We start from the raw sequence: 26,481 nt of genomic DNA on the forward strand, positions 1-26,481 counted from the left end.
CATGCTTTTAGAAACTAAGGTATGGAATGCTCCCAACCTGTTTTTTCAGAAAGAAAAATTTGTAGTGGCCAATTTCTGGTTGTGGCGCAGAGGCTGTGTCCCGAAGCAGCACAGGGAGAGGGAGGCCACGGGGAGAGGGAGCTCAGGGCCCTGCCGCGTGCCAGGACTTCACAGAGGTGGCCTGCAGGGAGGCAGCGACAGGAGGCTGGCAGGTAACCAGGGTCACCAGGATCACCCCACGTTAAACATTAGATAAAGTGTAGACATGAAATAAATTAAAATGAAGCTACCCCCCCCAGTAAGTGGAAGCATAATCAGAAGTCATTTCCTCTAACATTATGAGGTGGGGCTCGTTCTGACCAGAACAGGGGTATCCCCAGCGTCCGTTGATTAACTGCCGTGTCTTTTGATAACGGACAGTCATGGAAACGAGCCATATAAACGAGGAGTCAAGACACCTGAAACATTTTGATCATTTTATTTTATAATCTTCAAAATTTTCTGCCATGAGACAGGAATGCATGATAGAAATGGCTCAACATCTTCACATGAAACACTTGGATTCATTTTCATTCACCAGTTTTCCTAAAAACATCTACAATTTCATAATCCCACCCACTTGCAACCATTATCACAGATTTAATTGACCATTAAACAGTAGTTGCCAGCAATAGAGAGCTGGGACGCTTTCTGCGCGTTAGTAGTGTCTTGTGAAACTTCCACCCAAGAGTATCACGAGTATAAATCTCATTGTACACAGCAACCCCAGAGGTGACCGGTATCCCTCAATAAACTCCCTGCTGGTCACGGAGAGCTGTATTGCCCAGGTGCTTAAAGAAATGCTTCTTCTTCTAGGACTACTTGTTCTTCTCAGTATTCTTCTCGCAGGGAGTAACACGTGCTGGCCTGATATTATTGATGCTCTCTGAAAATTATGTATAGAACATACTGAAAAAAGATGGATTGCTTGGAATCTCTCTCTCTCCTTCTGAAGAGAACTACTTTGAGGTTTTTTTTTTCCTTGAAAAACTGTAAACAAAAGGAAAGAGATATACATGGACATATACCTATACACATAGAGATATACACTGAGTATTTTCAATGTGGCGTATATCTTCCTATAGAGATACACACAGAGTGTCTACACTCACCCCTTCACACATACCCACACCCTTACATACAGCATGTGAATATAAATGTGAGTGTCCTTGGGAGTTCACTGGAGTTTGTATATTAATTACCAAATGATGATGAGATACCTGATTTGTATTACTCCTGAGAAGGTACTAGAAGGGAATGACAGTTCTGATGCACTTTGGAATGGCACAATCACGTAAACACTTGCATACTTATACTTAAGACTTCTGAACTCATTCAAAGTTTCTAAACATGATCTAACAACAACAACAACAAAAATTCAGCAAGTTAAAAAATAAATCCGAAGTTTTTTTTATAATCAATGTATAAACAAATATATAGGAAATGCATATTTGTCGGTAATTATAGTAGAAAACATGTACTTAAGAAAAAACAGTCTTTTGACACGAAACAAAACAAAACTATCCAATGCACAAGACATGCATTGCCCAAAATAGCAGAGGAAGCCACATCAGAACTGCAAGACTTACAGCAACTCTACCAGAGAAAAATTACCATATATAGCAAGTCTGTTAAGTATGCAATTTATAAAAAATTACTGTGACTGTTATTCATACTTCCATAGAAAAGAATTTGTAATTTTCAGTCTTACCCCCTCAATATAATCTGTATAAAAACTACAACTAAACTGATGAATTTCAAGCACCAATTCAAACTTACTGTATTTATATTTTTCCTATTATCAAAGGAACAAATTATGAGGAAGGCTAAGCTAAAATTAGCCAAGTAATTCTTACAGTTGAGTTTTATAGGCATGCGGTTTTTCTTCTTCCATTCACTTGAATGCCAAACATTGAAAAATGTTTTGGCCAGTAAAGGAATCCTTGGAGGAATCCATTATTTTTGAGTATTAATGGTTTAATATACATTAAAAGCTCTTTAACAAACCACTGCTTTCTTAGTTCTAAGATAAGATTTGCACACAAGAAAGGAAGGGACTGTTCCTCGCAACGACTCAGAAAAGGGCAGCACCAGGCGGCAGATGAGGCAGGCGCATCTGGACAGCTAGTGCTCGTGGAAGGAAACGGCGCTGGGACTCAAGGCAACCCCACTGCTCGGGGCAATACTGGAGTTTTTATAAAAAATTTCCACTAGACATTTGGGGTGGGAGGATATCTCAGTAAGAGAGCATTTTTTCTTTTTCTGATTTTTCTGCATCTGGGGAAAAACAAAGTAGCACAGACTGAGCCAGCAGATGAGTAACAGTGTTTGTGATGCCTCTGGTTGTTCCTGAAGAAAACTTGTTCAGATAACAAGGGGTTTATTTTAAATCCATACAACTGCTGTCTTTGTTTCCAGTATTTACATCATACCACTTACGGACGCGGGTAATTTCTGAGGCAATGTTTCAGTCTTTCCTGCTGTTAAGTATGGTTAATTCTCAACACACAGCAAAGCCAGCCTTCAGCGGGCCGGCCGGCGGCTCTTGAGACGGCAGGTAAGACCACTGAAAACAGATCGTGTGGAAACGCAGAGCTGCGAGAGTGATGTCCCTCACTCCCGGCCCGTCACCTGAACTGTCCCGAGATCACACGCAGCTGCAGGAGCAGAAAGAGTCGCCCTGAAGCCCTGCGGTTAAGACAGGCCTGAGGGGTCTTGCTGGGGCTCGGGAAGAGGGGCCTCACTCCGCTCCTTGCCGCCCTCCGGGGACGGCTCCTCATACACGGGCTCACCGAGGTCTTCACTGCCTCCTTCACTCTGCTCCTCGACGTGGTCCTCACTGGGCGCCACAGTCTGTTCCAGGCTGTTCTCCAGAAGTGTGGGAGAATTGCTTATTCTACTTTCTTCTTCAGCGGTCTCATTGAAGGGCTGGGAAGGAGGTGGCGTGGGAGTATCAGACTGTGGGACACTTTCAATGGAAGACATGGGGGCTTTGGTTGGAGTACCATCGGCTACAATCTCATTTTGAGGCAAAGATAACTTTTCTACGAGTTTCCACTGAATGATGCTCATGTCTTTTCCACCAGTTGAAATCAGGTGACTGTCATTATGAGTAAAACTGACATTGGTGACATGGCTGCTGTGGGCACTGTACTTGTGACTGGGAGCCTGGAAGAGACAGACGGGAAAATTAAACTCACTCTTTACATGCCTGTTTACAGCAATGGAAGCCACCAGGTAAGGGACGTAATTCAGATCCCAGCCAGAGTCAGCACGTCTGAGGAATGGAGCTAGCAGTCATTTCCTTAATACTCACTTCTATGGGAGAAACAGAGTAACATACATACATCCATACAGTCAGACCATATTATTTCCAAAAATATGTAATAAATAGTCTGTTAGGTTAACGACGTTCTGCTGAGCCGCGTAGGGGAGAATCTACTAAGTGGGAGGACGGAAGGTGATTTAGGAAATGGCTCCAGGAGCTTCATCATGTTGATGTAGGTGTAGCAAAATATTTTAGTAGGTTTAGGAGACATTTAAATATCTACTATAAATTACTGATAAACTAAAAATAGTAAAACATCTGCTGTCTTCTCTAACGGTCTTCTGGACCTTAATGGTGAAGGAGTAAACAAGCAGCACCAGCGTGGACACCGCCCCCCGCCCCGGGCCCCTCAGCGTCACAGTGAGGAGTAACTGCGCATCTCTTCTCACCGGCAACACAGAGATATCCCCAAACAAAAGGCCCTACAACACTCGTTTTTAATAAATTGATTTTACCTTTGCTTTGGAGCAGGGATACTGAAACAGATGAACTTTGCAGAAGTCATCAGCAACAGCGATCACCTTCCTGTTGTGGGATCGCACCAGCGCATTGATATCGGTCCCATCGGATCCTTCTGGCCAGACACCTTTGAGACGGCAACACAGGGGTGTGGAAAAATGAGTCTAAAATAGAACTGCGATGCCACATGGGTTTATTTAATTTTAGAATCTTAAACTTAGCTGCTAACATTTCCCTTACAAATTTCTTAGTGGTTCAATGCGTCAAAGGATGAAGTTTTACCTAAAAATCTAATAAAATTCAGTGCAAACAGCCTCAAGATGGAAAATTTAAAGACACAGAAATACTCACTAGTAACCAGCAGGTGGTGCTAACAAATAGTTTTAGCTTAACTCCCCTCCGCAAATAAGCTCTTCCTTTTTTAAGTTTCTAGTCGGAGGGGAAATTCTGTTTACTCGTACAGCAAAGTGCAGGAACACAAAGGTACGGCTCGAGTTCTTCCCAGCAGACTCTGGGGAAGCCGTATGAAATGTACACTCTTTCTTTGCTGTCCTCTGCAGGCAGGCACTTCAAAGAAAACCTCTTTATCTTAATGGAAATGCACAGGCCACCCACTACTCTACCATGCTATCCCACAGAATTTTCATGCAACTATTATTTATATCCAGAGACATAACAAATTTAATTATTCTGAATCATGAGGCACTGCTGAAGACTAGATGGAAATTATGGAATACAGAAGGGCTGAGATGCTGGCCTCCTGTGGTTCCATGCTATTCTAGAGAACAAGTAAGTTTTTGGTAAATTTGTTAAAACACATCGAAACATTTCTTCTGACATCTCTTAAATAAAGATTACCAGCTATTGGCTACTGTCTCAGCTTCACCCAGAATAATTAATTGTATATGGACGAGTTAGAGTTAGTTTTTAATTTCTTATCAGCCCAGTACTCTCCTCTGTTTCTACAGCAGTTGCGTTTAGCAGAGGCACCTATACTGGATTATTTTTCTCATGTACACCGCAAAAAGGATTGTTCTGATCTACGACCAGGCTGGAAGAAAGAGCACAACTGTCAGAAGGCAGGGATGTTAAAGGGAAAAGTATTAATATTCTGAACACTGCTTTAGGTATTGATGTCCCCTTCGTATCCAGTAGTCTAACTACTGAGTAGAACATCTCTTTTTGGTACTTCGCAGACAAGGCTTTATTATCTTAACTTTTCATTTGTCTTATAACTTCTTCAGAAGGGTACCCCCAGATCGGGAAGGGCTTAGAAAACGGTCACAGGAAAAGATTTTGAGAAATATCTAAAACATGAGATTAGGAATGATTTCCAAATTTTATCTTTAAATAACATCTCCAAAAGAATGCCTTTATATTTTGACAGATTGTGCTGGGACACCTGGACATTCACATGCAAGAGAGTAAGAACTGCTGACAAGGACGTGGGGAAACAGAATCCTGGGAAGTCACGCTAGTGGGAATGTAAATAGAGCAGCCACTTTGGCAAACAGTCTGGCAGTTCTTCAAAAGGTTAAACACAAGGTTACCACTGGACTCTGGAATTCCACTCCTAGGTATATTTCAAGGGAAATGAAAACATGTCTATAGAAAACCTTGAACATGCTTGTTCAAAGCAGCAAGTAGAAACAACCCAAGGGTCTCGTCACCTGAAGGCGGATAAACAAAATGTGGTGTATGCATACAATATGCGTACAAGGGCTCTCACTCAGCCCTAAAAGACAGTGCTGACACATGCTACAGTGTGGATGGGTCTTAAAACACTCTACATGAAAGTCCAGAATAAGCAAGTTAGTAGAGAAAGAAAGTAGATCAGTGGCCGGTGGGTACAGGGGTGGGGAGGAGGAGGAGGGACCGCTCGCGGGTAGAAGGTTTCTTACTGGGATGATGAAAATGTTCTCAAATTAGACAGTGACGATGGCCACACTACAGTTCTAAAACCACTGTACTGTTCTCTTTAAGAAGGTGAAATTATGTGTTATGCTCAAGCTGTTTTAAAAATGCTTTTACAAATTAAAATACTTCAGTTTTCACGTGGAGGAAAAAAATGCGAAGGCAATCTGTGCTATTATGTCTACTTCTTTCAAGTATCTTTTGTATTAAGGACCAAAAGTCTGGTGGATTTTGCAGAGAACTTCATATTAGTTTGATCCTAATACACTCGATCTCTCGAATCTGACATTAATAGAGATAACACTGAAGAACACACACAGACTCTTTTTTTATTTAGAAATTTAAGCAAGTGATTACTATGTACAAGAACACCCACAAACCATCTTTTCCCATCAGGGGTCATGTTCTTACCAAAGACTTGAAAGCCTAGTACGCAGGTATAGGTTGTCCAATCCGTGTCCTTACAATCAGATCGATTCCTGATTAGTTTGCAGCCATGTGTAATGTCCCCTTTAAATTCAGAAATAGGAAATATAGTCATAGTGCCTGTATAAATGTATTTGAACATGTACCTTGATTCAAACTAGCTATGTTTATTTGTAATCCATACACTGAAATCCATACACTGAAGAACACTAAGATACATTTAAAAAGGAAAAATAAAGTGTTCCCTTTAACAGGGTTTATAAAATTATAAATCTGTTCCCCACTGAAATTGTTCTTTCTTTAAAAAGCACAAGTGCCCATGTATATACTCTTTCCTCTCTCCAGGAAAACTTAAATACAAAGCCATATGAGAGCAGCAATCTCGGGGCACCTGGGTGGCTCAGTGGGTTAGAGCAGCCATCTCCCTGAGTAATTTCTTAGGACTACATGTCTACATATGTAAATTAATTCGTTACTTTCTCAGAGAAGTGAACTACATTTGAGATTTTCACTCTTTTTAGCTCAGAGTAACATACTGTCAAGTCAGAGAGCCAGCACGCACTCTCTGCACAATTCACATTCTGCACAGCCGGTTCATCTGCGCCCTGGACAGACCTGTCTCAGCTGGATGTAATCATTTACATGTACTTACAGTACAGTATCTCATAGTCTCCTGAGTTGGACATAATATACTTGTTGTCTGGGGACCAGTCAAGGTGTGTGATATAGCTGGAATGTCCCTAGGGAACAAAAGATCAACTATTAGAAAGCATTTAGCGTTCTGAGCAATCAAGAGTTTAGTAGCCAACAGGTTTTCTGAGAAGCCATTCATCTGGAATTCCTAATGTGTACAGAGGAGCATCACAGGGTTTAGAACTGACTTGAGCTCACAGAAGGTTTCTAGTTCTTTTTCACCCTACCTTGCTGGGAACTGAAGGCGCAGGTATGCAAAGATACCAAGAGATATACCAAGAGTTCTAGGAGAACTCCGGAATGGGGGCGAAAGGGGACTCAGCCGGCGGAGCATCTGACTCTTGATTTTGCTCAGGTCACAATGTCAGAGTCATGGGATCAAGCCCTGGGTCGGGCTCTGCTCAGTGTGGAGTCTGCTCGTCCCTCCCCCTCTGTTCCTCCCCTTGCTCTGGCGTTCTCTCTCTAAAATAAATAAAATCTTAACAAAAACAAAACAACTTTGGAACGAAAAAGGGATCTCACTACAGTGGGACACACTGAGCACCTGGCACTTGGGAGTGAGTATCTTGCGGGCCTTTCCAACCAGACAGCAGCAACGAGCACCTACGACCTGTGTCAGACTTCCAAGAGGAGTCTCACAGGTTTGTGCCTTAAAAGACACTTCACTGATCACTACCGTTGGGCCTTTTTTCAAGTCACTGATGTCCCCTTTAGAAGGACTTAGGAATGAAGTAAGGGTTCCAGGTTGGTCACAGAGAGCACAGCTTTCCTGGGCTGCTGCTTAGCACCCACGGTACAGCCCTAGAGCTGGGGAATGTGGCACAGATACATGGGCATGGGGAGGTCTCCTAGAAAAACTCTTATCTCCAAAGACTATTTCTGAGGAAAAGTCACCCAATATGTACTCTTTCAAACAGCTGGATCCAATATGACCATCTGACTCATTAAAACATTCTTTAAACAGGAGACATGATCTTTTTCTGGTCTAATTTTTACTAACACTGTGGGAATTAAGACAAAAAAACTATTAAATGCTGTATTTTGTTGCTTTTCTATGTAAGCATTTGAGGATTTCTAAGATAAATCACAAGTCTTAATGGTGGCACAATGAGACTCAAAAGCACTTTTATTTCCTATAGTCTGTGGTAAAGCATATTTACTTTCTACTGTACTTTTTGAATTACTAGCTTTCTGCACGTATTTTTTTAAATTAAGAAACTCAAAGTACATTAGATGCAGTTTCTAATGATTCACATAGTATTCTTTTTTATTAATTTTTTTTAAAGATTTATTTGACAGACAGAGATCACAAGTAGGCAGAGAGAGAGGAAGGGAAGCAGGCTCCCTGCCGAGCAGAGAGCCCGATGCAGGGCTCCATCCCAGACCCTGGGATCATGACCTGAGCCGAAGGAAGAGGCTTTAACCCACTGAGCCACCCAGGCGCCCCAATTCACATAGTCTTCTAATTACTCCATTATCCTTCTGAAGTCTAACGACACCTCTCTGGAGCTATGATCTCCCTCACAGTGCTATATGACAAATATATTTACACATTTAAATACATTTAAATGCTGTGAATTTGAGAACTGTGAAGTGCCTGAAATCCCGAGTTTAGGAGGTATACTGGAAAAAAAGTTGGGAATCACTTGCTAAGCAAAATGGAGACCTACCAACTTCATAAGAAATCAAGTTTCAAAACCAGAAGGACAAATATTGGTTACTGGATATTTTCTGAATCTGGCAGGAGGATAAGGTTCACACAAATCCTTTTCATGGTATGCATGATGCCTGGCTCTGGCATTAGAGGCCATGCCTCTCAGAGAAGAGAACTGCTGGCTACGTGCATGAAGGATATTTACAGATTAACGAGGCAAAGTGCTGTCCTCCAAGAAGCATTCATACTAATGTAGAAATATTTAAAAATATCATCTGGGACTCTGTGAAAAGGCTTAATAACATTATTTAGAGGAGCATCAGAAGCACTGTACACATAATATTCATGTAGTTCCATCTGTATTGGACACAGCACATATTTAGAAGGTAAATGAGTATAAAGTATTCTCAAAAAGGGCCCCTGAGGGGCTCCTGGATGGCTCAGTGGGTGAAAGCCTCTGTCTTCGGCTCAGGTCACGATCTCAGGGTCCTGGGATCGAGCCCCGCATCGGGCTCCTTGCTTAGCCGGGAGACGCTTTCTCCTCTCTCTGCCTACCCAATACAGAAAAGACTTCCCCCTCTCTGCCTACTTGTGATTTCTGTCAAACAAATAAATAAATCTTAAAAAAAAAAAGGGGGAGGCCTGAGTAGAAAAAGTACCCAATACAGAAAAGACTTTGGGGAAGTTATCAATTTATACTGGAAAAACGAACTGAGTATTTTTTCCCTGGTATGGATTCCAATATATAAGCAAAGAGAAGATTAAATGTAACTGGGATCTATAATGTTACCTTCCCAGACAGCACCCTAGAGAGTCCTTGCCCTGCCCAGCTCAGAGGCCACGGAAGGTACATGCACTGCATGAGGGAAGGTAGCCTCACATTCCACCCCAAGGGCACGAGACACAGTTGGGAGCAAAATCTATTATACTTCCTTGAAAAGAAACAGTAAAGTACTCTAAGCTAGCACTTTCACTACTATTATTAAGTAATCATAGTAAACAGATGAAGCCCAAAAATACTACTCTGAAAAAAAATGAGAAATATTTTAGCTAAATCTTTGTCACCGAGAGTATCACCTAAATCAGTGAGTTGCAACACTGGTTATATATTAAAATTACATGAAGAGTTTTTTAAAAAGTAGCAAGGCCTAGAGTTAGGGATCTAGCATTTTCCCTAAGGAGGCATTCAGGTGACTCCCCCCACCATCTAGAGCAGTGCTGTCCAGTAGAACTTTCTGTAGTAATTAAAGTGTTGTGTATGTACACAGTCCAGTGCAGCAGCAACTAGCCACCTGTGGCTTCTGAGTACTTGAAATGGAACTGGATTGTACTTAGTTTCATGAACAGAAAGTTCTGGTTAGTAGCTGCGATGCTGGAAAATGCAGGTAGAGAACAGTCCATTCGTACTCTATGGATTTGAAATACCTCTTTTGTTATCTAGATTTCCATATAAACAGACATCTGTTTCTGGACTCTCTTTTCTGTTCAATTAGTCTATCTGCCTAGTTTTCATAGTTTTGTGGGATGTGGAAAACTTCAGAAACTTCAGAACTTTAGAACCACTTTATCAATGCTGAAAACTTAAGTAAGATGGCATCAAATTTGGAGAGGAATTTGTAGAGAACGGATATTTTTATCAAGTCTTTTAATCTAAAAACACATTATGTCTCTATTTTTTCGGCTCTTTTTTTCAACCATGTTTCCTGTGCTTTACTTGCTAGATTTATTCTCAAAACATCTTTTTGTTTTTGTTGCTTTTGAGAACAGGATATTCCCCCCCGCAATTGCATTTCTTTTTAAAAAAAATTTATTGATTTACTCGAGAAAGAGAGGGAGAGCATGCGCAAAAGCAGGGGGAGGGAGAGGCAGAGGGAGAAGCAGGTTTCCCGGTGAGCAGGGAGCCTCACTTGGGGCTCATCCCAGGACCCCCAGATCATGACCCAAGCCAGAAGGCAGACACTTCTAGACACTTAACCACTTACCCAACTGAGCCATCCAGGTGCCCCCCATCCCATCATGTTTCTGATGCTCTTTTGCTGGTTCAAGGGAAAGCTGTTTGTTTTTTTTTTAAAATAGATATATATTTTTTTATTTAAGTAATCTCTACAGGCCACGTGGAGCTCTAACTCAACAACCCGAGGTCAAGAGCTGCATTCTCTTCCACCTGAGCCGGCTGGGTTCCCCCAGGAAAAGCTATTCTTCAGTGTCCTGAACAGCTGTCTAGTCAAGCCACATTCCGCCCCCTTCCCTGAAGGATGGAGCTGAAACACTGATTTCCCAACCCCTTCTGCAGCTAGGGTGCCAGAAACCACTGAGTGGGGCTTCCAGGGAAACTTTTAGAGAATGGACTTAGGAGGAGAAGTACCTTTCCCCAGTCTATTCCTTTCCTCTTGGAACAGGGATCTGATAACCGGAGAATGACAGAATATAAAGAACGAAAGATTCTGAGTCTCTGATGACTTCTGCTTAAATGAGAACACACCCCTCATTTTTTTTAAGTCACCAGGTACTGCGTATATCCTGTTACAGTAACAATGAATCTTAATGCCTTACTGAAATACTGCTAAGTTTTATGGATTAGTTTCTTAGAGATTTCTAAGCAGACAGTTTTAGACTTTTTTCTTCTTTGATGTATATTTTCAGTTATCAAACTCCTGGCAAAAAGGACACTTACTTTTACCAGCACTTCTTTCCTATCCTAACAGACTCTGAAACAGTGCATCACTGCAGCTCCAACATACTTCATTTCCTATGTTACCATCTCAGAGCAGCGGTGTTAAAAGGAATATAGGAATTCGAGTCAAGCCGAAAGCCAGTACGTTGGCAATCGGTTGTAGAATAAAATCATCTTAATCCTACTGCAAGTAGAGTAGAAACTTTAGGTTAATCAGAACATTTAAACTCTTTCAAGGAAAATACACAATTACCCATAATTAGAAAACTCTTCTTGAACTTTCACAGATTCATATTCCATGCTGAAAAACACGCCCAAGTACAGCCCGGGACTCATCTAGTTACCGAGTACAGTGCTGCTGCTGTGCTGGCATCCAGTACTGAGCAGAGAACATTCTCGGCACAGTGTATCCATGGTCAACTCTGGGTCTCTCAGTAGCCTGCATGAGGGCGCCCACTTAGCAGAGAACAAGTCCAGGGGGCAGAGAGAGGTTTCTTAATTTCATAAAGAAATGGTGGAGCCAGAGTTTAAGCCCAGGCCAGAGAGCACAGCATTTAATTCATGCTTATCTTTTACTCATTTCTCTAACACTGAAGATGAGCAGAAAGTAATTTCAGAGTAGCATTTTAAGAAAAGGAATTTATAAGTAACTAAGGACTTTTTCAGTACATTTCAAAATAGCACAGCTGAGATAAACTTTGTGGAAAGTAACAAGACTGTAAAACTTCACAATCCTCAACTCACATTCCTCAAGGAATTTCAGATAACCAACCAGTGGTCTTCAAATTCTTTTTAGCTATAAGATCTTTCTTACACATTAAATATTATAAGAAATGCCCAATATGCAAAGCAAAGAAAATCATATCCATACCAACCCAGCTCAGCCCCACTCACAACCTTAGGGCTTTGCAGGAGATAAGTTAAAAAGAGCTCCAGAACCCAAAGCCTTTTTTTTTTTTAAAATAAACTTTTCTATAGAAGCAGTTACAGTATCAAAATGCTTAGGGGTGCTTGGGTGGCTCAGTCGCTTAGATGTCCGGGTCCTGGTTTCAGCTCGGTTCATAGTCTCATAGTCACGTGATCAAGCCCCGCTCTATGCTCAGCATGGAGTCTGCTTGAGATTCGCTCTCCCACGGGCCCTGCCCCCACTGACTGCAGCTCACGTGAGCAAGCTCCTGCAAGTGCGCATGCGCTCTCAAAAAGAACTAAATCAAACTGCTACACAGTCAATATGTGATACAGCCATGAACCCCTGAATCCTACAGTTTAAGCAAACCACTTTTTCTAATATGTACTAAACACTAAGAAGATGGATGTTTTCGTGGAAAGTAAAAGAAAGAAAAAAGGTTATTTTAAATTATATGGTCTAATTACCAGGCAGAAAATGCCACAGATCTGGTAGAGCCGGCTTGGGGTGTGTGCTGGAGGGAGTGCAGAGCACCTAGGGGGAGCCCGTAAGCAGTGCTCCCAGGGGCAAACCCGGGAAGTCTGAGGACAGAGACAGGTCACAGAAGAGAAAATGAAAGGCTGCCACAGACAAACAGTATAGAGGGATGACTCCATTCTCTCTTCCTCTCCATCCCTCAGCCTGCCCAGAGAGGTCAAGTTCATGAGGAGCAGATTACTTCTTGGAAGATCACTGGGGTTTCTTCCAAGAGAAGGCCTGGGACCATGTGTAGTAAATAAACTTGAGGTGTCTGAGGTTGCTACATAAGAGCAAGTAAATTCAACAACTGGAAGAGCAAGTTTTGTGTGTTTACAGAAACTGCAGTAGAAGTCCCCCAGGAACCTCCGAGAGTTAACTTTACAATCAACATAGTGTAAGAGCAGAAAAAGGTTAAGAAGAAAGAGTCATCATAGGTCCAAGGCCGGCAAGGATAGGCTACAACCTGACTGCACGTATGAATCTGTCCAAAAAAGTGTCATTCAGGTGGGTGGTCACCAAGGAGTCACAGAGGCAAACGTGGACAGTACCCACCTAATGTCTAGGATAGAGGGACCTGAAGACCAGTTCCAGGGGTAGCTACTGACTACTGGAGATGTAGGTGGCAAGGCTGCCCCCCTCCTGATTATACTCTGGTTTCACACGCGTATTTTTGCCTGAAGGGAAGTACTGGCTGGAGGATGGGCATGTTCTGTCCCCTTGGCATTTACATACCTTATTTTAAATGAATAAACTAGCATTCTGATTCTGAGTTGGTTTCCTGAGGGTTGCTTATAGAGAGAAAACCTGATTGGCCAGAAGAAACTAGGATTCAGTCCCTTACCAGTTAGCTTTTAGAAACTGGTATTTTATAAGACAGTTTTGAAGAACTTGCATGATGTGAGTCCATTTCTCTAAAATGGATCTTGTTTTGTTTCTCAGCTTATGACTGTGAGCGAGGCCTTGGCCCACAGTAACTTTGTCAAGCATGCCTCGCTTGTTCAGTTTTCTTGGGTACCAGTCATCTTCTCAACTAATATTTGCACATAAAATGATGCCACAAAGAGGGACAGGCTCCAATTCCTTGGTTAACTTATTAAAGGGAGATTCTCTAAAGTTCTAAACTATGGTGGTTACTTAAATACTGACTAGTACTAGTACTAGAAATAAAATAGAAAGAGCATTTGTATTTGCAACTCTCAGAGTAGTTCCCAGTCTTCACAACAATGCTATAAAGTAGGAACTGTTATAATGCCCAATTATAAGCTAATAAAATTAAGATTCAAAGAAGTGAATTAACTTGCCTAAAGTCTCAATCTAGTAAGCAGCAAAACTAGCATTAGCTCCGTTCTGTCTTGTCCTAGACCCTAGCAGACAAGAGATAAAAGCAGTTAACATGAAACTGTAAGACCAGCTGGTAGAAGCAGACAGCAAGGAGAAGTGACAGCAGGAAGCAGAGCACAGAACATTCGATAATTAGAAAAGCAGAGTAGCTGAGCCTTTCATTATAGCCTCCAACAGTACTATCAACTTTAACAGTTCCTAAGGATATCTCAAAATAATACTTTCAAATGCTTTAAAGATAAAAGCTGCTTAATTGGAGAAGGCCAAGTCTCATGCAATTGATAAGCTTGCCATTTCTCAACACTTCCAAGGTCATTCTCATTATCTAGTGAAATTCACTGCTGTTTCCTTTCTGGATCAGTTGTACCATAAGAGCACAAGACAATGAGATACACACAGAAAAATCTGAGGCATTTAACATTACACTGGAAAGTCTGCTCTACTAAAAGAAAAGGGTCAGCCCTGGATTTGCCACATCAAGATGTGACCAAAGACAAGGCCTTTATCTTGTCTGAAAATCAGTCTCTACATCAGTAAAATAAGAGCTGAGCCAAGTGTGTGCTACAGAGCTACCTGTGAAATTTTGTGATTCTACAAGATTATACTTTAATTGATATACTCTTATTTATTAAGATATGAACTTTTTTAAAAGGTTGGAGTGAAAAATTAAGCAAAACTTGGTGCCTGGTAGGGTAAACTACAGTAACTTGAAAAATTTCTTTCAGTGGAACATTTCATTTGCTCTTGTGGTTACAATGAAGCATTACTGTACTATTTTAGATCACAAATATCATGATAATCAACTAAAAGACATTTCAATAAATTAATGGGTAATGATTCATAACGGTTATCAAGGCAAAAAAATATTCTGGATAAATTCTAAAACTTTGGTGTTGCCTGTAGATCATTTTATAGGCTGGTTTTAGCCTATGGTACAAAATGTATGTGTGCATGTACACATGTGTGTGCACAAAGTATATAAACAAGTCTCTTCTTTGAATAGTAAATGGCCTGGGTTTCACTTATGTATGTTTCTAAAAATTAAGTCTTTTATTTATCCCCCTAAAACTATTTTGTGATATGTGCCGCCACTAACCACTATTTTATCAAGTAATTTTCTAAACGTTTCCTAACATACACAGCAAGCTACTTCATTTTTTATAAAAATAATAGTTAACACATATTGAGTACCTATTATTTGCCAAGCACTATTCAAAGTATTTTATATGCATTAATTTATTTTAATCCAGTGAAGCAGAAACTGCTCTTATCCACATTTTATAGATGAGAAAACTGAAACAGATGTAAGTAACTTCCCAAGGTCACACTAGCTTGGAATTGGTGAAATAAGAATTCAAATCCAGGTAATCTGATCCCAAGTCGGTGCTCTTAACCACTATGCTATACTGCCTGCCTTCCTGGTCCTGCCTCACCTCAAATGTATACTTTTTGAGGACAAGGAATAAATCTTACATATATTCCTGGTGTCTAGAACATTTCTTTAACCCGCTGAGCCACCCAGGCCCCCCCCAGAACATTTCTTAAGGTAGCAGAATGCTTGCCATAAGGTGTACTCAGCACGTCTGCAGAACTGAATCAAGTTTACCTTACAATGATAACAAAGTCAATCAGAACAAATTCAAGAAGGAAAAAAAAAAAGAACAAATTCAAGGAAATATGCTTCTGTTAACTCTCTTAATGCAGACAGATCTCCATATAAATTATTTTACTTTAGTGGTAAAAGAGGTGATACAGGAGATTGCAGGGTGTTGGCAGTGGACAGGAATGTGGGACACTGGATTAAAAGTGAGATATCCCTTCATTTCTGACTCATCAATTTTCAAAAAGTGTTATTCTAAGGGTTTCCTATGGAAATAGCTTTGATTTAAGACACTGCCTTAAAACTAGTCAGAAACAGACAGATATTAAACTCCCATCAAAAGAAGAAACACTTCTAAGTCACACAGGGAACTGCAATATTCTGCTGTTAAAGTAAATCTGTTTTCAAAGAGATTAAAGTTTAAAGCAGTTAAGGATAGTAAAACAATGGATACATCAATGTAAAAATCTAACTTCTTATCACAAGTAAAATTTTCCAACAATTTTACAGCTTAATTTATTTTACTTCAATACTTACAGTGCACTTTCCATGTCTGCTATATTTTCTTCCATTTTCTGAGACCACATAGAGGTAAATAAAGTTGTCATGAGATCCTACAGCCAGGAGGGTGCCATCTAGAATGAGACAGGAAAAAATGTTAACTAGAGAAATGTACTGAGCTGCTATTTTACTGGACCTGTACTAAATGAATGATATTTTACAAATGTTAAATCTCACCAATTTAACTGTTATTTTGCTCTTTTTTTTGAGGCGAACTAAAAATGACTTACTTTTTTAAAGATTTCTTAACATATAATGTATTATTTATTTCAGGGGTACAGGTCTGTGATTCATCAGTCTTACACAATTCACAGCACTCACCATAGCACACACCCTCCCCAGCGTCCATCACCCAGCAAGCCCATCCCTCCCACTCCCCTCCCGTCCAGTATGTTTCCTGAAATTAAGAGTCTCTTATGGTTTGTCTCCCTCTCTGGTTTCGTCTTGTTTCATTTTTCCCTTCCTTCCCCTATGATCCTGTCTTGTTTCTCAAATTCCTCCTATCAGTGAGATCATATGATATTTGTCTTTTCTTATTTGGTATTTGATGAACGAATCCTTCCATCACTAAGCACACCTGAAAAACATGGCCATCTCGTCCAGTCATTTCTTGGAGATACTCAAAGGTCGGGGACTCCGGGGTCATCTCCTCCTGGTTAGTTACACACTGGCTCCAGGGAAGTTAACGAGCTCTTATGGGTCTAAGTACATAGCACTCATGAGCTGAGTGTTCAACTGCTCATTTCAGCTGAGCACACATGACTCTCCGGCTTGGGAAGGGACTATGTTCTCTTCTTTTATGGTCTCTTCTATTGTTCTTACCACAGAACAGACGGTCAATAAAGTCCAACTGATCTTTGGATTTTAATTGCTACATTTGTAGCAATTTGCTAGGACAACACTAAAAAAGCCAAGCCAAACAGAAAACCTTTTCTGCTTTAAGATAACTTGTCAGGCTTATAGCCTGAACAAATCTTCTTCCTTCCATGTTTAACTCACAGAACAGTATTCTGCACTTCCTTTTAAATAACCCAGAAGCAATCAAAAAGAGCCTTTGAATCCCACACTGATCTAAGGTCTGGAATATATTTTCAAATATAAGCAAATGTCATTTACACTAACTCCATGGAAGAATAACATGAATGGAAACATATTAATAACAGGAAAAGGGAATGGGAATATTATAGAAACATAATTAACATTCTGAATAAAGTATAAAGAATTATTCAAACAAGGCTAACTGAATTTATCAAATTCTTATGAGTTGCTGAGTATTTTATCTAAGTAACAAAATCATGACTATGTAGCCAGTAATACAACTAGATTTTAAAGAACTTGAACAGCCTCTAATAGTGTGTATTTTAAATATTACTATAATTTATATCTTCTTATATACAAAAAAGATTGCTAAATAGATGTAACATTCAGCCTAATACCTATTTAAAATCCCAAGTATGCGTAATTCCCCCAAAGTGGGATTTGACTGTATTCTGTTTTCAACTGCAAATGCAGTTGTAACAGTTCATTCTAAATTTGCTTGCTGATTTAGAATGTTGTTTAACTTTAGAAGATCTTTTGCAGTTTCCCGCAACAGAATTTAATCTGATGTTGGGGGAAACATATTCAATAGTTAACAAGTTTAGAGAGTAAAGAAAAAAGTAGTCCGTTTTAGTGGAAGTGAAAATATGCACTGACAGAGAAATGCCGTGAGTGCCAGGATGGGGGTAAATCCGCCTACCTACTGAGTAGCGCACCACGGAGAGCTGTTCATTCCCATCTGTGTGGATAGAAACTAGATCTCTGGTTTCTGCATCCAGAACAAACCACCTGTTAAGAAGTAAAAATAAAAGTTTTCTTCAGATATTAGTACTTAAAAAAAAAAAGATTGCTGACTTTTTCTCCCTTTTAAAAAATTTCAATGAAATTTTAATAATGCCTTTAAATATCATGTTTCCAACATCCACTGAAGGATAAATTCTGCAAAATGGTGCTAAATACAATGTGTATATATATGGACCTAGGCACGTTCTCATTTCTATTTAGGTAATCACTCAATGCCCACTGGGTCTCTTTGCTAGGTAGCATCTAAACAGAAAGTTAAGATGACAGGATCAGTGTTTTTCAAGATTAAACCAGAGATGGGGAAAAAGAAATAAGTCAATTGAAACAAAGGACAATTAAGAGCCAATTTCACTGATGGTGACCATATACAATAGAGACGGTTATAAAAGGGAAATGAACAATAGAAGACACAGAAAAACCTTTAGTAAGGACGTAGGATAGGTTGAGCTGAACACTGAGGGAATAGGCAGTTCAGTGGCAGGAGGAGGAACAGCTGCACAGCTATGGAGATGGGAAGGAGCATATATGAATGTTGGAGGGGAAAGCAGAGAGCTCTTTATTTAGTGTGATTTCAAAGGAACCAGCAGGGGGCGCTCTGCCTCTCCAATACCTCCCCAAGCACAATGTGCTCTGAATTCTTTCAAAGGTCGTTTCTTGTTCACATTTACAGGAGAAGTCAAAATGTGACAGCCTTTTGAGAGGTAAAATAATGGTTAAATTTAACTACATGATAAATGACGTATCCAATCTTTTTACAAGAGCACTTGAAGAGGTGCCTGGGTGGTACAGTGGGGTAAGCCTTAGACTCCTGGTTTTGGCTCAGGTCTTGATCTCAGGGTTAAGAGATGGAGCCCCGCACTGGGTACCCTGATCAGTGTGGAGTATGCTTAACACTCTCTCCCTCTCCCTTTGCCCACTGCCCCTCACCCCGCCATGCTCATTTGCTCTAAAATAAATAAATCTTTTTTTTTTAAGGGCATTTGAAGAGAAGGATGGTGCTTCAGAAAAAGCATGGCAAAATATGAGGTATAAAGCAAAGAATGGCAACTGAAGACAACTAGAGACTGGATAAGTGAGAGAAGGCAGGTTATAAAGAGCATACTCTTGCTCTCCAAGAGCAGTCCTGCTTGGAGGACTTTAGAGTTAGGTATTAAGTATTTGGAGAATGAATGAACAAATATAAGGTAAGTCTTGAACATGACAGAAGCCAAGTTTTAGGAAGAATTACTATTTTTAAAAGATTTTATTTATTTGACAGAGAGAGACACAGCGAGAGAAGGAACAGAAGCCAAAGGAGATGGAGAGGGAGAAGGAGGCTCCCCACTGAGAAGGGAGCCCGATACGGGGCTTGATCTGGGATCATGACCTGAGTCGAAGGCAGATGCTTAACGACTGAACCACCCGGCACCCTCAGGGAAGAACTGTCTGATGTGAAGAGAACAGGACAAGACTAGCAAGTTTTGTTTTTAAGATGGGAAAAAATCAACCACTAAAATAAGCCAATGAAGAAATCATAATGACAGTTCTTGTAATTTTGAAGCTTTAAAACTAACACCTGGAAAAAGATCATTTCCCCTTCAGATTAAAAGAAATACTATTTAGAAGAGAGAAAAGGGCATGAAAGAATTTAAAAAGTGTAGCGATGTCACTTAACATGCCTTAGTGCATGGAAGGTAGAAGATGAAAGACTTCCTGGGAAAATGACAAATAATTTTCTCTTTTTGGAAATTCCCTTAAAAAGCCGTAAACAAAACAAAACCCACAACAAACCCTAGAATATCTGTTGGTGTAACATGTAGAAACCTGAAACTCTGAATTGTTGACTGGTAAGAAATGGTAGCTATAAAAAAGAAAACCCTCCAAAAAACAAACCTGCCTACTTTTTCTAGTTCTTTAATTATATATCAGAGGTCAATCCTATTTTAATCAAGAATTTTTAGTAATAATTCAATAACTTTGTTATAAGAAGTACCTAACTTCCATAGGGACTCCAATAATTTTAAAGTTCCCACTCTTTCCATTGCAAGAATTAAGTTCTAGCTTCAGAAAAGACTTTTGGGCTCAGGACCACTGTCTCTAACAAATGTCTGGAGAAGACAACAAATCCTCTAGCAAAGGAATTTTCGAGAAATAAATATTTAAGTTTCATCATGGTGTTGAAGTATGTTCTTATTTCAGTCCAGAGTATATATATTGGAACCAAGCTTCTGCTTTAAGATAATCTGGATCATTACCAGACCTAAAGGACCTAATGCATCCTTCTAAATGTAATTGCTCAGTAACACAGAGGGGAAATGTTTGGTGATATATTTAAATTACTCTGACTTGTGGGTCAAGTACCAAAGCCTAGTACCATCATTTCTCTTGACTTTCTAAAAAGATACTACATTGATTTCTTTGGTCACAAGAAAAGAATCAAGATTTTAGAGATGGAAAGTATGATATTTTAAAGTCCCTAAGTGAATATATAGATTTTTATAATGAGTTAAAAAATATTCATCATAATATAAAGTGTGTCTTCTGGGTGGCAGGTTTGTAAACCACCCCCACTTACCCTGGGCCATTCCCCCCTTCCTTATGATCTTCTTATAAGAACAGGAATAATTCTTATCAGAAAAATGTAAAGTCAAAACAGGGTAAAGAGAAGCCTAGTAAACTGCTCTTATTTTACAAATAAAAACATCAAAATGCTCTGATTTCAAAACATCTGACCAGTCATCAACCACGTCATTAGTTCAGAGAGCTTCTGGCCCTTGTGCTTTTCACTAATATCACACAAGAGAAGGGTATGATTCCATAGAAAGTGCTCTTCCTAGGCCTTTGAGATACATTAACATTTAGGGATCCAAAGAAAAAAAAGGAGTTAGCCAAGGAGGCAGAAGAATTTATAATCTAACTGGGGAGAAGGAGTGAGTTCATAAAGTGGTAAACAGTTCAAAGTAATATGAATTATACAAGTTATAAGGATTATGAAGTCTCAGAGCAGGGAGTAATCACAGAGGAGATGAGTGGTCTAGGATTTCATCACATCAAATGTGGCAAGAAATAAACAGGTGGTGAGCAGTAGACAAGAAACTACAAAAAGGGTTGGCATATATACGAAGGATGGCGATTTGACCATTCTAGCTGGAGTGGTGAGGGAAAGATTTTTAATGAGCTTTTCAAGGCCAGGCTAACAAGTTTGGATTCCACTGTTTAGGTATCAAGAAGAATTTAGTAATGTGCTAATCCAGTTAGCTCATAGTTTCCCACATTTGCTCAATCTATTCCTCCTGCTTAATATGAACTCCTGACTCTTCACTACTTCTTCAAGATCCAAGAACTTCAAGGCAGGACCAATCCCTCCCCTGTAAAGCATTTTCTGACCTTACACTCACTGTAATTACCTCACACTCATTGTAATTTCTCTGTTGATCTTTAAGCATTAGTGCCTGTTTACTCAAGTACTATTACACTATAATAGGATATGTTCTTTACCCTTTACGTAGTATCTAATTAGGTTACGATCTACTCAGGGTTGGGACCAAGTCTCATACTTCTTTGTGCTACCCATGGCATCTAGTTCAGTGCTTTACAAGTTGCTGGAACTCAATCAGCATCTGAAGAGTGACTCAGAACTGGACTTGTAACAGGACAGAACTCAGGGAGACTCATGCTGATGGGAGTTCAAAGACACTGTGCACAATGGGAAATGAACTCAGAAGAACCCATGGGCCAAGTTAACACCAAATTACGGAGAGAAAAAGCTATTCTTTTCTAATTAGAAGCTTTCTATTCCAATTATGTCAAAGAAAAGTCTCAGCTAATGCTAATATGTCTTTGATTACTGCTCCTTTTGAACAGCAGGAGCATTTCTTAGACTCAGAATTTTATAGTCAATAGTACTTTAGCTACACTGTTGGCTTAAGTGACCATCACCATCAAAATTGTGGAGTTGAGCCTTATCACTGGACTCTCCCCAGGTCTAGGATTTTAGGATTCCATGTCAACAACTAAATTCTTTACTCACTCACCAGGCTCACTTCCCCACCCTGCTTCCTTGTCAAAGCTGTCACCATCACTGCAGACAGAAACTTTGGGAACTTTTTTGAAGTCACCTCTCTCGGTCTGTACACTACCCTTTCTATCCATATATATATTATATATAGTATGTTCCATATACTGACTCGATTTGATGGATTTCTTTCTTTGAAACAACTTCCAACATTAATCTTGCTTTTTATTCTCATCATCACTTCCGGCCCACTGATTTCTCTAATTTCAGGTGTCTAACCTCCATTTACCAGCCTATAAAATGGCAAAAACTCTGTTGGCTTGAAAACAGAACTGGGTCCAGACAAGACCAGAATAAAATTCCGTGTAAGGTGCTTGGAGAATTCTGAGATGATATAGACCTGGTATCCTGATGGGATGGTAAATATATCTGTGGTTCCTCTGAGGTCTGGGGTGCTATATAGATTAAGTGCCTTTAGGGAAACTGGTTTCAAGAAATTTGAAGGGGAAGGATGATCAACTGGGGTCTTGGAAAAATGAAGCATAATGTATTTTTAACAATTCAGAGATTATAAACTTTCAAATTCATAGCAGTTCAGGTTTACACATATCTTTATGAAAAACTTCAAATCCCATCAAGAAGCCCAAATTTTAAAAAACAAGATGATGTGGTAAATATACAATGGAATATTAATCTGCCACAAAAAAGGTAAGAGCTCTTGCTATTTGCAACGACATGGATGGACCTAGAGGACATAATGCTAAGTGAAGTAAGTCAATCAGAGAAAGACAAATACCATGAGTTCGCTCATGGAGAATTTAAGAAACAAAGAAAAAAAAAACCCACACAAATAAACAGACTCTTAAATACAGAGGTACAGAGGACTGGTGGTTTCCAGAGGGATGGGGTGAAAAGGATAAACAAGATCAAGAGTACAGTTCTCTTGATGAGCACCAAGCAATATACAGAATTATTAAATCATTATGTTGTACACATAAAACTGATAACACTGTATGTTAATTGTATTTCAATTAAAAAAACGAGAGAATGTTATATTTGAAAATCACATGTGAGGTATGGTGCCTAAATGTAATTTATTAATTAAATGATTTACAGTTACTGATTTGTTAGATCTAAGATTTTGGTAACTAATGATTAACAATACTAGTACGTACTAACTTTTATCCATTTATATGCTTATTACCTGATTCCAACACCAGGCAAAGGCATCACACAAAAACTACAGACCAATATCCTTTATGAATACAGATGCAAAAATCATTTTTTAAAGGATTTTATTTTTATTATTTATTTGACAGAGACACAGCGAGAGAGAGAACACAGGCAGGGGCAGTGGGAGAGGGAGAAGTAGGCTTCCCAAAGAGCAGGGAGCCTGATATGGGGCTCAATCCCAGGATCCTGACCTGAGTTGAAGGCAGAAGGACTGAGCCACCCAGGGGCCCAGGGGTGCAAAAATCTTCAACAAAATATGAACAAACTGAACCTGGCAACATATAAAACATATATACCATGACCAAGTAGGATTTACCTCAAGAACACAAGGTTAACATCTTAAAAACAACACTATTCTGTATTAATAAAGGACAAAACATGTTATCTCAATAGACCAAGAAAGGATTGGATTTGACAAAATCTAAAACTCTTTGAAGATTAAAAATTCTCAACAAACTTAGAAGGAAAATTCTTCAACATGATAAGCAGCATCTATGAAAAACCCATAAATAACATTATACTTAGTAGTGAAAGGCTTTCCTTCTAAGATAGAGAATAAGATAAGGATGACCACTCTTGCCACCAATAACCTCTGTACTTAACGTTCTTCTACTTAGGACAATTAGACAAGAAAAAAAAATCATTCCGATTGGAAAGAAAACAATTTGTAGATTACATAGTCTTCCTGCCTACAGAAAATCCTAAGGAGTCCACTAAAAAACTATTAGGATAAATGAGCTTATTAGCAAAGTTGCAGGATACAAGATCAGAGGAGAAGCAGTTATATTTATATACAACAACAATAAATATTCTGAAAATGAAACTGTTTTCTCAATTTCATTTAAAATGGTATCAGGAGAATGAAATACTTAGGTACAAATTTAACAGATGTGCAAATTTGTACCCTAAAAAGTAAAAACAGCTTGAAAAGGAAAGCTGGGGGCATCATAATTCCCAACTTCAAGTTAAATTACAAAGTAGTAGTGATCAAAATGGTATGATACTGGCACAAAATCAGACCTACAGATTAATGGGATAGAACAGAAAACTCAGAAATGAACCTACAACACAATGGTCAATTAATCCTTGACAGAGCAGGAAAGGCTATCCAATGGGTAAGTCTCCAAATGGTCAGAAACCTGGACAGCTGCATGCAGAAGAAAGAAACTGGATTACTTTCTTACTCCAAACACAAAAATTAATTCAAAGTGGGTTGAAGACTGAAATATGAGACCTGAAATCATAAGAATCCAAGAGAACATAGGCAGTAACCTCTGACATAAGCCATAGCAATTTCTTTCTAGACATGTCTCCTGAGGCCAAGAGAAACAAAAGCAAAAATAAACTAGTGGGACTTCATAAAAATAAAAAGCTTTTGCACAGCAAAGGAAACAATCAACAAAACTAAAAGACAGCCTTTGAAATGGAGAAGATACCTGCAAATGACATATCTGATTTAAAAAAAAAAAGTGAATAATCCACTTAAAAAATGGGCATAAATTTTTCCAAAGACTGACATTATATATGGTCAAGAGATGCATGAAAAGATGCTCAACATTACAGATCATTGGGGAAATACAAAGCAAAACCATAATGAATTATCACTTTACACCTGTCAGAATGGCTAAAATCAACAATGTAAGAACAGGTGTTGGTTAAGTATGGAGAAAAGGAAATTCTTTAAACTGTTACTGGGACTGCAAACTGGGGCAGACATTCTGGAAAACGGTATGGAGATTCCTCAAAAATTTAATAAGAACTACCCTATGATCCAGCAATTGCGTTACTAGGTATTTACCCAAAGAATACAAAAATACTAATTCAAAAGGACACATGCACTCCAATGTTTACAGCAGCATTATCTACAATAGCCAAATTATGGAAACAGCCCAAGTGTCCACTGATTGAAGAATGGGTAAAGAAGATATGATACACACACAGGAATATTACTTAGCCATAAAAAGATGGAAATCTCATTTTTCAACAACATGGGCGGAGCTAGGGAGTATTATGCTAGGTGAAATATGTCAATCAGGTAAGATAAATACCATATGATTTAACTCACATGTCAATTTATTTTTTTTAAAGATTTTATTTATTTATTTGACAGACAGAGATCACAAGTAGGCAGAGAGGCAGGCAGGCTCCCCACCGAGCAGAGAGCCTGATGCAGGGCTTGATACCAGGACCCATGATCCCAGGATCATGACCTGAGCCAAAGGTAGAGGCTTTAACCCACTGAGCCACCCAGGCTCACATGTCAATTTAAGAAACAAAACAGCAGGGCTCCTGGGTGGCTCAGTCGGTTAAGAGACTGCCTTCATCGTAGGTCATGATCCCACAGTCCCATGATTAAGTCCCATGATCAAGTCCCATGTTGGGCTCCCTGCTCAGTGGAAAGTCTGCTTCTCTCTCTGACCCTACCCCATCTCATAGTCTCTCTCTCTCAAATAAATAAATAAGTAAAATCTTTAAGAAATAAAATTCTGGGGCGCCTGGGTGGCTCAGTGGGTTAAGCTGCTGCCTTCGGCTCAGGTCATGATCTCAGGGTCCTGGGATCGAGTCCCGCATCGGGCTCTCTGCTCAGCAGGGAGCCTGCTTCCCTCTCTCTCTCTCTCTGCCTGCCTCTCTGTCTACTTGTGATCTCTCTCTGTCAAATAAATAAATAAAATCTTTAAAAAAAGTTATCAATATTTTTAAAAAAATAAAATAAAATAAAATTCTGACTCTTGATCTCTGCTGAGGTTATAATTTTGGGGTTGTGGGATCAGTCCCACGTGGGGAGGTGGCTTGGGATTCTCCCTTTCCTTTGCTTCTCCCCTGGTTTGTGCGTGTGAGTGCGAGCTCTCTCTCTCTCAAGTAAATAAATAAATCTTTAAAAAGAAAAGGCAAAACAAATGAACAAAGGGAAAAAAGAGAGAGGGGTCAAACCAATAAACTCTAGAGAACAAACTGCTTTACAAGGGGGAGGTAGATGGGGGATGAATTAAGGAATACACTTGTAACGAGGGCTGAGTATTGTACGGAAGTGCTGAATCACTGAATTGTACGTCTGAAACAATTATTACACTGTATGTTAGCTAATTGGAATTTAAATAAAAATGTAAAAACTAGAAACATTTTTGAAAGAAACTGAAGATGTAAATAAATGGAAAAAACATTTCCTGTTCATAAATTGAAAGACTTAATACTGTTAAGATACTGACATTCCCCAAATTGATTTAACTAAAAAACAAAACAAAACCAACCAACCAACCAACCAACCAACCAACCAAAAAAACCCTATCAAAATGCCAG

The 26,481-nt window shown here is 39.4% G+C and overlaps 1 protein-coding gene across 5 annotated transcripts in view; it reads right to left on the reverse strand.

Moving 5' to 3' along the window:
* Window positions 1-463: 463 nt before the first annotated feature.
* Window positions 464-26,481, reverse strand: part of EML4 (EMAP like 4) — a 156,308-nt gene continuing 130,290 nt past the window's right edge. For all 5 annotated transcript variants that reach the window (XM_044261678.1, XM_044261677.1, XM_044261676.1 and 2 more), the window contains 6 exons: window positions 17,854-17,942; window positions 16,092-16,189; window positions 6,819-6,906; window positions 6,152-6,250; window positions 3,823-3,953; window positions 464-3,207 (listed from right to left, as the gene is read on the reverse strand). In XM_044261678.1, coding sequence (XP_044117613.1) covers window positions 2,734-3,207; window positions 3,823-3,953; window positions 6,152-6,250; window positions 6,819-6,906; window positions 16,092-16,189; window positions 17,854-17,942 — 979 coding nt within the window. In that variant the 3' untranslated portion in view covers window positions 464-2,733. The remainder of the gene's footprint in view (window positions 3,208-3,822; window positions 3,954-6,151; window positions 6,251-6,818; window positions 6,907-16,091; window positions 16,190-17,853; window positions 17,943-26,481) is intronic.

Source organism: Neovison vison, chromosome 8, assembly GCF_020171115.1.
Source record: "Neovison vison isolate M4711 chromosome 8, ASM_NN_V1, whole genome shotgun sequence".
NCBI classification, from domain to species: Eukaryota; Metazoa; Chordata; class Mammalia; order Carnivora; family Mustelidae; genus Neogale; species Neogale vison.